Consider the following 16,474-nt stretch of genomic DNA (forward strand, 5'->3'; position numbering starts at 1 on the left):
AATGATTACTTGTTGTTTGCTCATTAAAGAATATCTGTTTGTCTAATAGGACCGAATAGTCAAAAGTGAAAAACCCAGCTAAAAGGCTTCCGGAAACTTTTTTTTCTTCCACTTCTCATTTTCTTTTGTCCTTTGTAAACAGATATCTCAAACCTGAGCCCTGCTAACAGTTAACCGCCTATGCAGATGCGTTCTGGAAAGTCCTGCAGTATTGACATATTGGTTAAGGGAGCAACTATGGCACACATTTATTAATCAGTTTATGACAGGTTTTTTAAATTCAACCCAAACATGTCGCAAAAGATGGTGGTGCACATAATTTTTGCTTTTCTTGCTGGCTTTGAAAAGTACAGAGAAAAGTACAGAGAAAAGTGGGCATGGTTTACTGGAAGTGGGCATGGGCTACAACAGATTTATCAATACTCAAGCCAGAAAATGGAGCAAACTTTGGTGCAAAGAAAGGTCTGCTCATAGAAGGCATAGATTTCATTCTCTTACTCTAAGACAGCCCAAAAAATCCACCAAATTTTAGAGAACTTCATGCTTCCCTCTGCTGACAACCTTTATGGAGATGCAGATTTCATTTTCCAGCAGGACTTGGCACCTGCCCACACTGCCAAAAGTACCAATACCTGGTTTAATAACCACAGTATCACTGTGCTTGATTGGCCAGCAAACTCACCCAACCTAAACCCCATAGAGAAGCTATAGGGTATTGTCCAGAGGAAGATGAGAAACCAGATCCAACAATGCAGACGAGGTGAAGGCCGATATCAAAGCAACCTGGGCTTCCATACCACCTCAGCAGTGCCACAGGCTGATCGCCTTCATGCCACGCTGCATTGATGCAGTAATTCATGCAAAAGGAGCCCCGTCCAAGTATTGAATGCATATACTATACATACTTTTCAGTACGTTTACATTTTGGTATTAAAAATCTTTTTTGAAATTGGGCTCACATTAAAAGAAAAAAAAATGCTGGAAATAGATCACTCTGTGTGTAATGAATCTATATAATATATGACTCACTTTTTTAATTGAATTACTGAAATAAATGTATTCATATATATATTTATTTTTTAATTACCATATGAAATTCCAGTCTTGACATGGGACTATGTGCCTGTATTCTTGTGTTAGATAATGGACAGGACAGGAATATTCAGTTTGCTTGTAAATGTTGTAGTGATATTACTACATTAGGTCAGTGATCCTTGATTACCAAGAGAACATTAACCACTTGGCGCCGCAGCCATTTTGCATTTTAGTTTTTTTCCTCCCCTGCATTTTCAAAAGCCATAACTTTTTAACTTTTCCATCAACATAACCGTATAAAGGGAGTGTTTTTTGTGAGACGAGCTGTAGTTTTAAATGCAATGTACCATACAATGTACTGGGAAATTAACAAAAAATTATTTGTAGGGTAGAATGGGAAAAAAAACCTTTTGATTTTACAATGTTCACCGTGCGGTAAAAATGACGTGACTTTATTTAGCGGGTCGTTACGATTATGGCGATCGCAAATTTATCTAATTTATTTTATATATATTACCACTTTTACAAAGTAAAACCTATTTGTTAAATTAACATTTTTTTGGCTCACCATTTTCTTGAGAACCAGTTTTCTTTATTTTTCCGTTGATGGAGCTGTGTGAGGGGTTGTTTTTTGTGGGGCGAGCTGTATCTTCTATTGGTAGCATTTGGGTACATGTGACTTTTTGATCAATTTTTTTAGTCTATTTTATTGGGAGGCAATAAAATGAGCCCACTTCCAACTTCACCCTCCCAACTATGACGTACACGTCAAATGTCGGCAAGGGATTAAACACTTGATCCCAGACACCCCCCCCCCCCCAGATCAGAGCAGATTACTATGTGCCCCAGCATCACGATACCCTGTGTTCAGCTTATTGGGAACCATTCTAACAAAAAGGGATTGTCCAAAGGGGATAAGGAATTGCCAAACATAATGGCTTGAGTCAAATACCTTTAAAGTGGTCTTAAATATGCCTCACGTTTTATTTGCCAACATAACTTAGTTTAGATTTTAAACTAGCAGTCTGGAAAGATCTTCAAGTTTTAACTTGGTGACATTTTCCCATTAACAGCTCTATTTGAGACTTGGGTAATATCCACATTTTTTTTTCAAGTTTTCAACAGCATTCATTTTTCCTAAAGCAATCTATTGGGAATGACTCCAACATAGAGCTTTGATTGTATGTATGGATTGATGTCAACATCTTTTAACATACAAGACTCAGCAGGAGGCAGGTCAATTGTAAACACTGGGAGAAAGGAAATCCCTGGACAGGGAATTGTGGCCATAACAAAACTGGCAGCTATAAGCCAAACCAAGGAATTCACTTTGTGTGTGTAGACAAGTCCAACACGTAATTAGGAGCTCAAGATATTAACGTATGGAAAAAAAATTAAATACACCAGGAAAAATCACACACACGGGTAGAAGGGTGATTTTTTTTCTGGCATCATCGCCATGTAAAAATCTTAGCAGCCAGTGTATAGTCTTGAACCTTCTCAAAGAATCTCATTATCTAGATCCTGTATGGGGATGTTTATCCTTCTATGTGATGTTTATTAGGAACAATGAGAAATGATGTTATGCTTGTTGGACTATCCCACAGGAAGCAGAGAATCCTCATATCGAGCTCACAAGTTTATTTAACAGTTGGTAAAAATAGTGATTTCATCGCAGCATTTTCCATTATGCTTTGGGTATTTTAGATGTGTGTAATGATAAACAGCCACACAGATGTAAATGTCACTGTGGATGACCCTCAAGTTTTCTACGTTAAAAGGCAAGAAATGTGATATCGCAATATGATTCACATGGACTTATTCACCAATAGAAATCATGATTTCGGAGTTGATTTCCAGCCTAGCCCTACAGCAAAGACTATGTCTTTGTCTAATTTTTACGTTATTGTTCCCTAAGATCGAGCATTTTCACACAAGCAACAGGTATTCAAAATCTCAGGGATGAATGAAGAAAAATGTAGCTGTTGTATGCAGTTTACATGGCCAATAGATTGGCACATGAAGGCCAATCATCTTATAGTAAAGGGATTATCCCACCTTAACAAACTTATCACCTATACACAGGATAGGTGAAAAGTGTTTGATTGCTAGGACCCACACCCATCAAGAGAACGGGGGTCCCTAGTCCCGTTTGAACCGAGCTGTGGGAACGCATACGCGCTACCGCTTCGTTCATTCTCTATGGACTGCCGGAGACAGCCAAGCGATGTACTTCGCTAGATCCAGAAATCCCTTAGAGAATCAATGTAGCAGCAGCGCTCACGTGTGACCACCACTCTGTTCAAACAGGGGACTCGGGACCTCCATGCTCTTGATCGGTGGAGGTCCCAGGTAGCTGCAGCAGTAGCTTTTACTCTAAAGGCTACAGCTGCCACTAGAATACAACTTGTTTTAAAGTCAAAATGCGGCTCTAGCCACAATGTAGCCTGAGCTAGAAATGTTTAAAGTGGCAGCTGCATATACTGTACTTGCAGCTCTCACTTTAGCCTGTGTGGAGGAGAGGGGGGACAGCAGGGAAATTCTGGCAGCACACAGGGTGCGGGGAGAATCTGTGATCGTTTTCCTGCCCCTGTACGGCATCAGATGACCGCACTTGAGGAGTAACAGACTGTTGTTCACATTATCCCCTTTCCTTATCAATTTACAGGGAATACTTGCTCTCTGGTTGCTACACATAGGGGTCTTTGCGAACCCGGCCAGTTAACCCCTCAGATTTTGCGGTCAATGCTTAATTTAGATTTGGTTGATATTAGGGTAGTTCTGTGTGTTAGCCGCACACAGGAGCGGTCAGCCGAGGCGTCTGTCGAGCTCACTGACGGAGTCAGCTTACAGAGGAGCTTTGTAGCTTCTTTGTATAGAGCATACATAGACGTGCAATGCAAAAACTAATAATTTTTAATAAACTGCGATTTGAAAAAATAATAATAATCACAATACACACACACACACCTGAGTTATGCGCCAACTATATTGACTTTAAAAAAAAAAAAGTTACATTTTCAGGAGGGTTTTTCCAATTTTAATGTGACTGTGTGAGGATTAAATAAGGTCAAAGGGTGAGCAGTAGCAGAATTTCTAGGGCAATATATTAGCTGATAGTGAATCTTAGCAAGATCTCTGGTTATGTCATCTGTTCCTGAAATTATCCAGCCCTCAAACCTTAACCCTATACATTCTTCATTGAAGCCAGAATTGTTTTCTCCTTTTTTGAAGTTCTGAAGAATGAAAGAAATAGGTTACTTACATGGGAAGTTATCCTCAAAGAGAGGGTCTATGTTATGCAGCAGCTCAACTCTGGGGGATGGGCTTCCTTCACTAAAAACAGAAAAGTAAAACATTATTCTCTTTTTAACATCTGCTAATTGCATTTTCTATTTTAAAGCTTCCTTTGTTATAAATTTAGGAAATAACTGGCTTGACAGTAAACCATTAGGCACTTTTTTTTTTTTTTAACTGACACGTAGCAGTGCATAGAAACCATAATAATTATACAAACCATCATATAATAATAGTAATAATAATATTTGTATAGCGCAATAGCGGATCCCCATAGGTCCATATAGGGCAGCAGCCAGGGGCACAATGGCCAACCAAAGAATAAAACGACATTGCAGTTTTGTCAAGTTTTTTGCTGTGAATCACAGCAAAAAACGTGACAAAACTGCTTTGTAGATGGGGCAGAGAGCCCCTGTGACAAGGCCTTACATAGGACTCCATTGTTTCCGTGTTCTTTGGACGGGGAGACAATTGACAGCTGATGAGGCAAGGTAACTATCGGTTCCCTTCCTTCCCATTCTGTGTTTTTTTTTGTGATGCAGGCGGCACCATGATGTCATTGCACCACCTGCGTTGCTCCACTGGATGAGGCCTGGTCAGAAGAGACTAGGTCTGCATTGCTTGAGAAGAGGACGGTGTCGGAATTAGGACAGCCCAGTGTGGCGCTCTATTTACAGGGGAAGGTATGGCGCTATCTACTGGGGGAGGTGTAGCACCATCTACAGTGGGGTACTATGGCACTATCTATAGGGGGGTGTGGAACTATATACAGGGGGGTACTGTGGCACTATCTACTGGGGATGGCTGGCAATTCCTACAGGGAGCACTGTAGCACTAACTACAGGAGGCACTATCCACACTGGGCATTATGTGTGGCACTTTCAACAGTGAATTGTGATTTACTTTACAGTGCTTGAGACAATTGTATTCTGGTGCACAGTGCCCAGTAATATTATATTCAGGGGTGCAGTATATGGTAGGATTATATTCAGAAGAGCAGTATATGGTATTATTATACTCAGGGACGCAATGTATGGTGCTATTATATTTGAGGGCATAGCGTGTGTGGCACCATGAGATGTCTTTCTTCCTTTAGAGGTGCGGAAATGTTGGAAAAGTGAGGAGCTGAAGACATCAGAGTGGCGAATTCTGCAGAAATGAGTTGTGGCCGGGGGAAGTCGTCATGAGGTCTGGACCGGATGGAGAAGTAAAGAGAAAAAGAACGACTAGAATCTGAGAAGCAACCTGTGAGTCACTGGATTTAGAGAGAATCAGTCACCTTTCCTGACATGTCTGTTATAAGAAATTCTTGTATTCCACAAAAAGTCTTGGTGTAGTCCAGGACTAATAGACAAATGGGTGTTAACATTCCCCTTGTCAGGAGGATGTGTCCCTAAACAGTGTGATGCAGTCAGCGATGGTTGAAGACTGTCAGTATGTTGGGACACAGTCCTTTGACAAGGGGAATTGTAACACCTATTTTTCAATGCTAGCACATGGCGTGGTAGGGCGGTGGAGAAGGGGGGCCAAAGTTTGGGAAACAGCCCAGGGTTTATGGTCTACTTAATCCGCCACTGATATAGCGCCAACATATTACTCAACGCTTTACAAATAGGGAAGTAAAATTTCAAATAATTAAAACAAATGAACAAACGATCCAAAAAGGGAGAGAGGTTCCTGCCCAAAGAGCTTACAATCTAAATGATGAATTGTGGATAATATTAATTATGTGAACTTCATAGATGAAATTTCAACATCTAAATTATCTAAATTATCTGAAATGATAATAAATGAGCAGCAGTGTACATTTAGGAGTTCAGCGCTGAGTAATATGTTGGTGCTATATAAGCAAAGGGAACTAAATGGATAACTACACATATTTACAACCTGTAGACTAAAGAGAGAGTGAACTTAGGGCACCTTCAGATATGCAATGGACAAACACCTGGAGTTATACAATACACAATATCCTATCTTTCTCATTGCCATCTATATAATTTTTGTAAATTTTTCCAAACTCAGTATGAGTGCCAAAAGTCAGGGGAGCGACTAAAAGAGTGAGCAATGATCGGAGTGGCAAATTGCTACTTTCTTTATTACATGCAGGCAGTCCTGCTGATTTTATTTAAATCCTGGTTTTATATGGAACAGTCAGGGAAAAAGATTCACTGGTAATCACTCTTTATGTCACATGCTTGTACAGGGACAGCTAAATCAGTTCTACATTGTGAGGAGTCGGACTCCTAATAGTGGTACACCTAAAAATAGGAAAAACGCATGGAAACCTCCCATCTTTACCTGCTTTTCAATATATAGAAGCGACCTTTTAGCTATTTTATATATAAACAAATTTAATTTGTCATGTCTTTAGTGCTATAGTATATATACACACACTGAATAACCACTTTATTAGAGACACCCATATAGTAGGGCAGTGGACCTTCTTTGGCCTTCAGAACCACAGAAATTTGTGGTGGCATAGATTCCACTAGGTGTTGAAATTGTTCTGCAGGGATATTAGGCCAAGCGGACAGGATAGCTTCTCGCAGTTTCCGCTAAAGCGTCCTGCTGCCATAGGATATATAGCTGCCATGGTGGAATGAAAACGGTCGGCCACAATACTTCGGTAAGCCCAACTGTTTAAGCATCCATCCACAGATTTATGAGTACCCAAGGCATGCCAGGAGACATTCGTCACAGCATTATTCCACCTCCAACAGCCTGAACGGTTCTGTTCACACCTGACAGGAAGGGTTCATCAACTCATGCTGCTTGCGCCAAATTCTAACCCTCCCACCTGCATGTTGCCACAGAAATATGGATTCATCGGAGCAGGCTATGTTTTTCCACTGCTCAGTGATCCAATTTTTGAGCTCTTTGGCCCACTGGTGTCTTTTGCCTTTGTTTCCCTAAGGCCTCTTGCACACTTCTGACATGGTTTTCACGGACGTTTTTGACGGATCCGTGTGTCCGTTTTATCGGCCGTGTGCACTCCGTGTTTCCGTTTCCGTGCGCCGAGCATGGTACTGTCCAGGGTGCTGAAATAGTTAATGGGCTGCACTTATCGGCGGTAACTCTTTCAGCCCCCTTAACAGTACCATGCTCGGCGCTTGGAAAATACAATTTTAATGTAATAAAAAAAATTAAAAAAAATAATTTAATACTTACTTTCCTCCTGTCCGGCCTCCAGCGATGACGTTTCATCCATGTCGCCAATCACAGTCTGTAGTGGCGGTCACGCACGTCAGGCTGACGTCAGAAGGCCGGCCTCCAGGGATGACGCTTCATCCCACGTGACCGCCTCTGCAGCCAAGCACAGGCTGCCGCGGCCTCTGCAGCTAATCACAGGCTGCCGCGTCATTCTGGAAGGTCGGACTGGAGGGAGAAGAGGGACTCGTCACCAAGACAACGACCGGGTAAGTATGAACTGATTTTTATTTTATTTTTAATCAGCAGCCTCTTTTCTCTATCAGTTGTTGATAGAGACAAGTGGCTGCCGATTAGTGTAATATTTCTGTTATGTTTTACTGCCCGCCCGGCGGTTGCTAGGCAACGGCTCCGTCACACACGGACGGCACACGGATGCCTTCCGTGTGCCTTCAATTTTTTTTTTGACTTGTATGGGCCTCACGGTCACGGAATCTCGGACCAAAGTAGGACATGCTCTACTTTGGATCGGAACGGAGCAAGGGACCGTCAAAAAAACTGAAGTGTGCATGGCCCCATTGAAATGAATGGGTCAGGGTGCTAGCCGTGAGAAAAACTGCTAGGACCCTAATGGAAAAAACTGAAGTGGGCATGGGGCCTAAGATAGCAATGGCACTCAAACTGGTTATGGGCTGTTATAGAGTATCTGCGCTAACGAACGATGAGATGTGCATTCGGACACGTTAGTTAAAGCACCATCACAGTGTTTGTCAGAACGATTCTTGACATCCTCCTCTGACCCTTCTAGTTGACGAGTTGTTTACGTCCATAGGATCTCATTTCGCTGGAGGTTTTCCTTTATAACACCATTCTCGGTATACTCCCGACAAAATTGCATGCGAGAACCCCACAAAGTTGTCAGTTTTTGAAATACTGGCCCCGGCTAGTCTAGCACCGATGACCATGCCTCATACACACACACACACACACACACACACACGTTTATCTTGACTGAACGCATAAAATACACAGTGGAAGAAACTTTAAACGTGACTTTTTCAATGCCTTTTGTTGTGTGTTATCACGCTGCAGCAAGTTATCAGAATCAAGATATATTACTGGTGAATGTTTTCATTGATTTTCCATGACAACTTTTACTTTGCTTTTAGTTTTTCTTAACCACTTCCGGACCGCCCATCATGGACTATAAACGTCTGGGCGGTCCTTAATTAACTCTGCAGGGCCATTCCAGAACATCCCGCAAAGATATCCTGTTTGCCGGTCTGAAGCGACATTTAGCTTCGTGATACAGCTGTCTCTAGACAGCTGACATCATGGAGCTCTGCCCAGAGACTCAGTGAAGTAATGTGATCATTGTGACAACTGTCTCAATGAACACTATACTTTCCCCATCGTCGCGGCACCCCCGCCCCCACTGGCGGCGATCCCCCTCCACCTCGCGGCACCCCCGTCCCCTCCCGGCACCCACCTCCCTTCCCCCACGCGGAACCCCCCCTCTAACTTCTCCCTCTCCTGGCAGACTGTCAGGAGAGGGAGAACAGTGTATAATAAAGAAATAAATATATAACTATCATCTATATACAGTATCTATCGATCATCTATTTCATATCTATCCATCTATCTCTATATACAGCATCTATCCATCAATGTAATATCTATCATCCATCTATCAATCTATTCTCTATCTAATATCTATCCATCTCTATATACAGTATATATCTATCCATCTCTATATACAGTATATATCTATCCATCTCTATATACAGTATCTATCTATCTCATATCTATATTTCTGTCATATCTATCTATATTTCTGTCATATCTATCTATCTATCTATCTATCTTCTAATTGTCATATCTATCTATCTATCCAATTGTCATATCTATTTGTCATATCTATCTAATTGTCATATCTATCTAATTGTCATAGCTATCTAATTGTCATAGCTATCTAATTGTCATATCTATCTCTATCTATCGATCAGTTAGATAGATATATATTAGATAGGTAGATAGATAATATATATATAGAAGATAGATAGATATGAGATAGATAGAGATGAGATAGAGATATTACATAGATAGATATTAGATATTATGTGGGCCCTTGGGCGACAGACTTAGTAGGCCCCTTTGCGGGGGAACTCAGGGCGGCAGTAAAATGGCAGAAAACGTCACTTTGTGCCCCCATATAGAAGTTAGGCCCGCAGTTTGTACCCCCATAAATTTAGTGCCCTCTGTAGCTAGTGCCACACTGCCCTCCTTCCAGGTAGTGCCACTCCCATAAATTTAGTGCCACACCGCCACCCTCCCTGTAGGTAGTGCCTTTGGGGTTCCCTCTAAGAGTGGAATCCCCAGCCAGAGCATTGCTGACGCTCTGACTGGGGACTCCGCTTCAGGAGAAGCCCCTGACATCACTGTCCATATATGGACAGTGTTCTCAGGGGCAACCCCAGAGCCATAGTCCTAGGCAGAGCACTACTAGCACTCTGCCTGGGACTCCTGCTATGCTCCTGACATCACTATCTATATATGGATAGTAATGTCTGGAGCAGAGCTAAATTCCCGGGCAGAGCGCTAGAAAAGGCTCTGCTCCAGTACTCTGGGGAATCCCAAACAGAGCCAAAGTCCTGGGCAGAGCGCTACTAGAACTCTGCCTGGGACAACACTGTCCATATATGGACAGTGATGTCAGGGGCTTCCCCGATAGACAGCGTCCCGGAGCAGAGCCGCTTCTAGCGCTCTGCTTGGGACGCCTTTTGTTCTCCTGACAGGATTGTCCATATATGGACAGTGAAGTCAGGATGAGAGAAGCGTCCCAGGCAGAGCGCAAGAAGCAGCTCTTCTAAGGGACGCAGTCTCTGGGGAAGCCACTGACGGTCAGGGGCTTCCCCAGACATGGAATCCCGGAGTAGAGCTGCTTCTAGCGCTCTGCCTGGGACTCCTCCTCTGCTCCTGGCATTACTGTCCATATATGGACAGTGATATCAGGGGCTTCCCCAGAGACGGAGTCCCAGAGCAGAGCCGCTAGCGCTCTGCCTGGGACTCCTCTCCTCCTGACATCCCTGTCCATATATAGACAGTGATGCCGTGACGACGGCAACGTCAGCACCCGGAAGACGAGTGGCCCCCCCCCCAAGGGTAGTGGGCCCCGGCACTTGCCCGGGTTCGCCGGGTGCGGACGCCGGCCCTGCATAGAAAGATAGATAGAAATATATGAGATAGATAGATATTACATAGATAGATATTACATATATAGATACACACAATCTAATATCTATCTATCTGATCGATACATACACACAGATAGATATGACATTGGTTGACAGATATGAGATAGATACATAGACAGACGATAGATACCTAGATAGATAGATGAGGGAGATATGAGATAGATAGATCTAAATTGCGATTTATTTATTTTTTGTGTTATACGAATAAAGATTATTATTATTTCTATCTATCTACCTATCTATTTATCTATATCTTTCATATCATATGAATAGATGTATTGTACATTTTTAGGCTGGGGCTACGCAGCGACTTTGGCCGCGACACTGGTCGCATACACAAAGATCGCTATGGAACCAGCTTTGGAAAATTTGCTCTCCAAAAGCCAGTTTGCGCACCATTCATTGTAAGCTCCACCTTGCGCCCAGTGTGTAAGACATACACACATATTTGGTATCGTTAAAGACGGCAGAAGTTGCCAAATATGTATATAGGTGTTGTTACCCAGTGACATGCACCAGATGTAAAAAAAAAAAAAAAAAAAAAAAAAAACACACCTAAAATTACATATGCTCATTTTTTTTTCCTTTTACATTTTTTAAAAAGTAAAATATATATATTCTTTTTTTATATAATATGGAAGCCCGATACGTTCTGATAAAAACAAGACCAAATACATGTAGATTGGAAGAGTAATAGAAGAACAATTTGCTTTTAAAGAGGCTCTGTCACCACATTATAAGTGCCCTATCTCCTACATAAGGAGATCGGCGCTATAATGTAGATTACAGCAGTGCTTTTTATGAAAAAAAAAAAAGATCTATTTTCACCACGTTATTAGCGATTTTAGCTTTATGCTAATGAGTTTCTCAATAGACAACTGGGCGTGTTTTACTATTGACCAAGTGGGCGTTGTACAGAGGAGTGTATGACGCTGCCCAATCAATCAGCGTCATACACTTCTCTCCATTCATTTAGTCAGCGCATAGAGATCTTGCTAGATCACTATGTGCTGTCTTATACTAACACATTAACGATACTGAAGTGTTTAGACAGTGAATAGACATTCCACGGGATGTCTATTCACAATCTCTGCACTTCGTTAATGTTTCTGTGGTAGTTACAGCAGAGCAAGCGTAATCTCGTTGCAACCTGTCATTTACAGCGTAATCTCGCGGGATTACGCTTGCTCTGCTGTAACTACCACAGAAACATTAACAAAGTGCAGAGATTGTGAATAGACATCCCGTGGAATGTCTATTCACTTTCTAAACACTTCAGTATCAAGTGGTTAAAGAGGCTCTGTCACCAGATTATAAGTGCCCTATCTCCTAGATAATGTGATCGGTGCTGTAATGTAGAGAACAGTGGTTTTTATTTTGAAAAACTATCAATTTTGTGCAAGTTATGCACAATTTTAGATTTATGCTAATTACTTTCTTAAACAACTAGGCGTGTTTTTACTTTTTTACCAACTGGGTGTTGTAAAGAGAAGTGTATGACGCTGACCAATCTTGCGAGAAAACGTGTGTGGTCATTCACAGAAATGATACCGACGTGTCGGGAGTGATGAATAGACATCGCGTCCTGGCTGGAGGTGAGGTCTATTCACTCCCAAGACACTTTGGTAAAGTTAATGTGGGAGTATGTGACTGCACAGCGTGATCTCACGAGTACTGCTAAAAATGAATGGAGAGAAGTTTATGACGCTACATTACAGCGCCGATCACATTATGTAGGAGATAGGGCACTTATAATGTGGTGACAGAGCCTCTTTCAATGTCTGTTACAAACACATTGAACACGAATCTTGTGTAAATATTAGATTTTTCCCTGCAGTCTTGCCCAAAAAAGAACACATACGATTAAAATAGTCAAGATGACATATTGTAAGTATTGTCATCTGAAGAGCGGAGAAATTAGTGCGATGATTCCTTATTGGGAAGCAGTCACATGTAATGCTGCAAGATCAAAACAGCTGAGGAAATGAAACATTCCATACTTAATGAAAAACAATCATTTCTTTACTCACTGGAAGCTTCCTCCAGAGAAATGTAAACCTGGGTTTAGAACGAAAACCCGATCATCATCAAAATGTTGGATTGTGAGGGATGATTTGCTTCTTTATTAGGACTTGTTCACACACACATACAAACACACACACACACACAATTGATTCTAATAGCTGGATACCTCTATTGTTCACATTAGTTGCTTTTCAGAAGATTAGTGCATATGTGAACAAGAGCTTACAGGGGACGTTCGCCTTTTAGCAGCTTCTCCATCTGGTCCCTCTTGTTCATGTCCATGCCTACATACAGAATATAGCCACGCAGAAGAAGAAACAGCTGTGCATATATATATATATATATATATATATATATATATATATATATATATATATATATATATTCCTAGACAAAGAGATAAATCTGTCAGGGCACATATAACGGAGAACAGTAATTTTACCTGCTTCCGTGTGGATCGAAACTGCCAAAACTGAACACTCTTTTAGGGTATGTTCACACAGCAGAATCCGATACGGCTGAAATTACGGAGCTGTTTTCAGGAGAAAACAGCTCCGTAATTTCAGACGTAATGGCATGTGCAGGCGCTTTTCTCTGCGTCCATTACGGACGTAATTGGAGCTGTTTTTCCATGGAGTCAAAAAAAATGACCATCGGCACAGAACATCGTAAAGCCCATTCAAATGAATGGGCAGATGTTTTCCGACGCTTTGGAGCCGTATTTTCGGACTTAATTCGGGGCTAAAACGCCCGAATTACGTCCATATATCGACAGTGACGTCAAGGATTCATTCTAGGAGTGGAATTCCCGGCTTAAGCGTCGACAACGCTCTGGCCGGGGATTCCGCTACATATATGGACAATAACGTCAGGGCTTCCCTCTGGCCGGGGATTCTGCTCCTAAAGCGTCGGCAACGCTCTGGCAGGGGATTCCACTACAGGAGCAGCTACTAACGTCCGTCACCATCCATATGGACAGTGACGTCAGGGATTCCATCTAGGAGCGGAATCCCCAGTCATCAAACCTCTGGCAGGGGATTCCGCTATGGACAGTGATGTCAAGGGCTTCCCCAGGCTCAGCTTAAAGTAGTGCTGTGCCCGGAGAATCCTCTGTACTACTCCTGAAGTAGGGAGCTGACGGTTCTCTGTTTCAGCATTGCGTTTAACTGTATCAGCACAGTTTATAAGTGCAACTTCCCGTCTCACTGTTTCGTCCGTTTTTTTTGCCCAGAAGAAATGTCAGAAACCTCTCCTTTTGGTGTGCCCTTTCCTTGTTTTCACTGCACAACTGTTCATTTCTTATTTTATTAAACAGTTTGCTTACAGTGTTGGATTAAGTTGATTTATGGATTATTGAATAATCTATTTGTAGTTTTTCTTCATGTTACATATGCTACGGTGTAAAACATCTGATTGAGTTACATGTTGGCATCAGCCTTCTAAGCTCAAGCGAAGGGCAACCCTTCAGTCATGGCACCCTATGGGTTTCCTCCACTTGGGTTTTTTCCTCTGCTAAGTGCTGGAGGATGAATCTTGAGTTGGAGTTTAGTGACTTTTTTTAAATATTTCCCGGATTTTAGTTTAAAAAGGGGGACCTTACACTATCTTAGGTAGGTGTGAATGTTATGGCTGAACAGTGTATAAAGATATTTATAGTTTTCAATATAGTACCTTGAAAGTTAAAATTGGACATTCAGTTCCTAATATATCTTTAAGCATAATGCTGTCCATATCATCTTTACTAAATGAGAGGATAATCAGAAAATCCCTTTATCTTATTACAGAAAAATTACCTGATGGTTTTCCACACGTTGAACCCATCCAAGGGCTTGGTACCATTAATAGTTCCTCCAGACAAATGCACCAATGTTGGCAACCAGTCTGAAATATGGATCAGCGCTTTACTAGTGACACCTTTTTGTTTTAATAAGGGGCTTGTGACAAAGCCAACTCCTCGCACTCCCCCTTCCCAAAGGGTCCATTTTCTTCCACGTAAGGGCCAGTTGTTACCACCAGACAACGTCTGCCCACCATTATCTGTAACAGAGGAAGTTGGGGAAGATAATATAGTAATACATACAAGAAACTGGGTCATTAAGATTAAGAAACCAATACTGCATGTGACTGGGTATTTTTTTTTAAAAAGAAAAATAGAAAGGGACAAAGTGATGAGTTATATAAGAAAGCCAAGTCCTCGAATAACTTGAATTTACAGTGCAAAGCTTTTATTATCGGTTACAGGAGATTGGAGGTGACAAGCTCTGTATATATTTTTTTTTTCCGGAAAATTCAATTGCCATATTATAGCTAGTAAGCACAAGGGCTACATGACTACATAACATTTGATTTTACCACCAAAATGAACAACCAATCTCCGTGGTATACATATAGGATTGTCACGATCTGTGGATCCACTGGGCCGTACCGGGATACCAGCTGGCCAAATAGTGTACCAAGCCAATGTCTATATAGTCCAAGCACAAGGGTACCTGTGGCAATTCAGACAGTAGTAGCGGCTAAGCTCAGATGGGACCGTGGCATCAGACACCCGGCGTGGTGCAACAGAAGGCGTGAACAATGGCATAACACGACTCCAACTTTCTAAGGCACAGGAACAACGGTAGCACGGGATACAGGTAGCAGGTACAGGATAACACTAAGGGAACATTTGCAAGACTAACATGGGTAAACAACGCTCAGGCAATGAGAAAAGGGCAGAGCCCTTTTATAGTCCAGTGTGATCATGGGTAAATTGATTATTATTTTCGTGTGCTCTCACCCTACGGGACACAGCTGAATGGAGCAGAAGTGAGCGCTGGCATCTCCTGGGGAGGAGATCCATGGAAGCGGCCATCCGGGGGTGAGTAATCCCGACGGTCTGCGGCCATGACTCCATGCTCGACACCAACACCCTCATAACTACCGGCGACGCAGAGGGTCTGGGAGCCCTCATCCCTTTTTAAGGACTCAAGTAGATTTTCTGCTGCCCAGAATTATAGCAACTGTGGAGATCATTTCCTTGTTCAGGTTTTTATGACCTATTAGTGTTGGACAAGACAAACCTAGAATGGGACCTACAGTAATCATATAGGTTCTCTTGGCCTTACTGAATGTTTATACTTCCGACAATGACTTTAAAGGAAATGAGGAATGGGTGGCTTGACTGTGTACAGTTCAATGCAGTTATGAAATCCTTATAGGACAGTGAGATAGACATCTTAGTACATAACATATGCAGGAAATATATTTACCATAGAAGGCAATGTAAAAACACAACAAACAGTGTTTTCTATAGAGAACAATGCTTTTTTTAATGAACCATGACATTTAAGTGGATCAGTGACATTCTCATAGTATTGCACATCCATCTGTAAAAGGAGAGAGGACGGGAGGTTACTTTTCTTTCTACCCATTCCAAGAATACCACATTAGGTCTTTCATATGCCTGGCGATTTACTGAAAACTATGAAAGGAAAAAAACAAAAAATTCCTAAGACGACAGAAAAATGACCATTCACTTTCCAGCTGGATACAAATGTATCTGTGGACAATCGTAAACACATTACAAAACCACAATGTAATGTCTAATCTATGCCCTTATGTAAACATAAGTATATGGACATTTTTGTTACGAATACAGACAGCAAATGTTCCATCTCATAGGGTTATGTGCTATAGCGGTTGTATACAATGACCATGTGTTACTATGTACAATG

General features: G+C 41.7%; 1 protein-coding gene across 1 annotated transcript in view; it reads right to left on the minus strand.

Annotated features, from left to right (window-relative positions):
- LOC142661295 (arylsulfatase B-like) overlaps positions 1-16,474 on the minus strand; it is a 181,169-nt gene that overhangs the window by 70,744 nt on the left and 93,951 nt on the right. The window contains exons 5-6 of the mRNA XM_075838706.1: positions 14,552-14,795; positions 4,301-4,371 (exon numbers count right to left, since the gene is read on the minus strand). Coding sequence (XP_075694821.1) covers positions 4,301-4,371; positions 14,552-14,795 — 315 coding nt within the window. The remainder of the gene's footprint in view (positions 1-4,300; positions 4,372-14,551; positions 14,796-16,474) is intronic.

Source organism: Rhinoderma darwinii, chromosome 1, assembly GCF_050947455.1.
Source record: "Rhinoderma darwinii isolate aRhiDar2 chromosome 1, aRhiDar2.hap1, whole genome shotgun sequence".
Classification (NCBI taxonomy): Eukaryota; Metazoa; Chordata; class Amphibia; order Anura; family Rhinodermatidae; genus Rhinoderma; species Rhinoderma darwinii.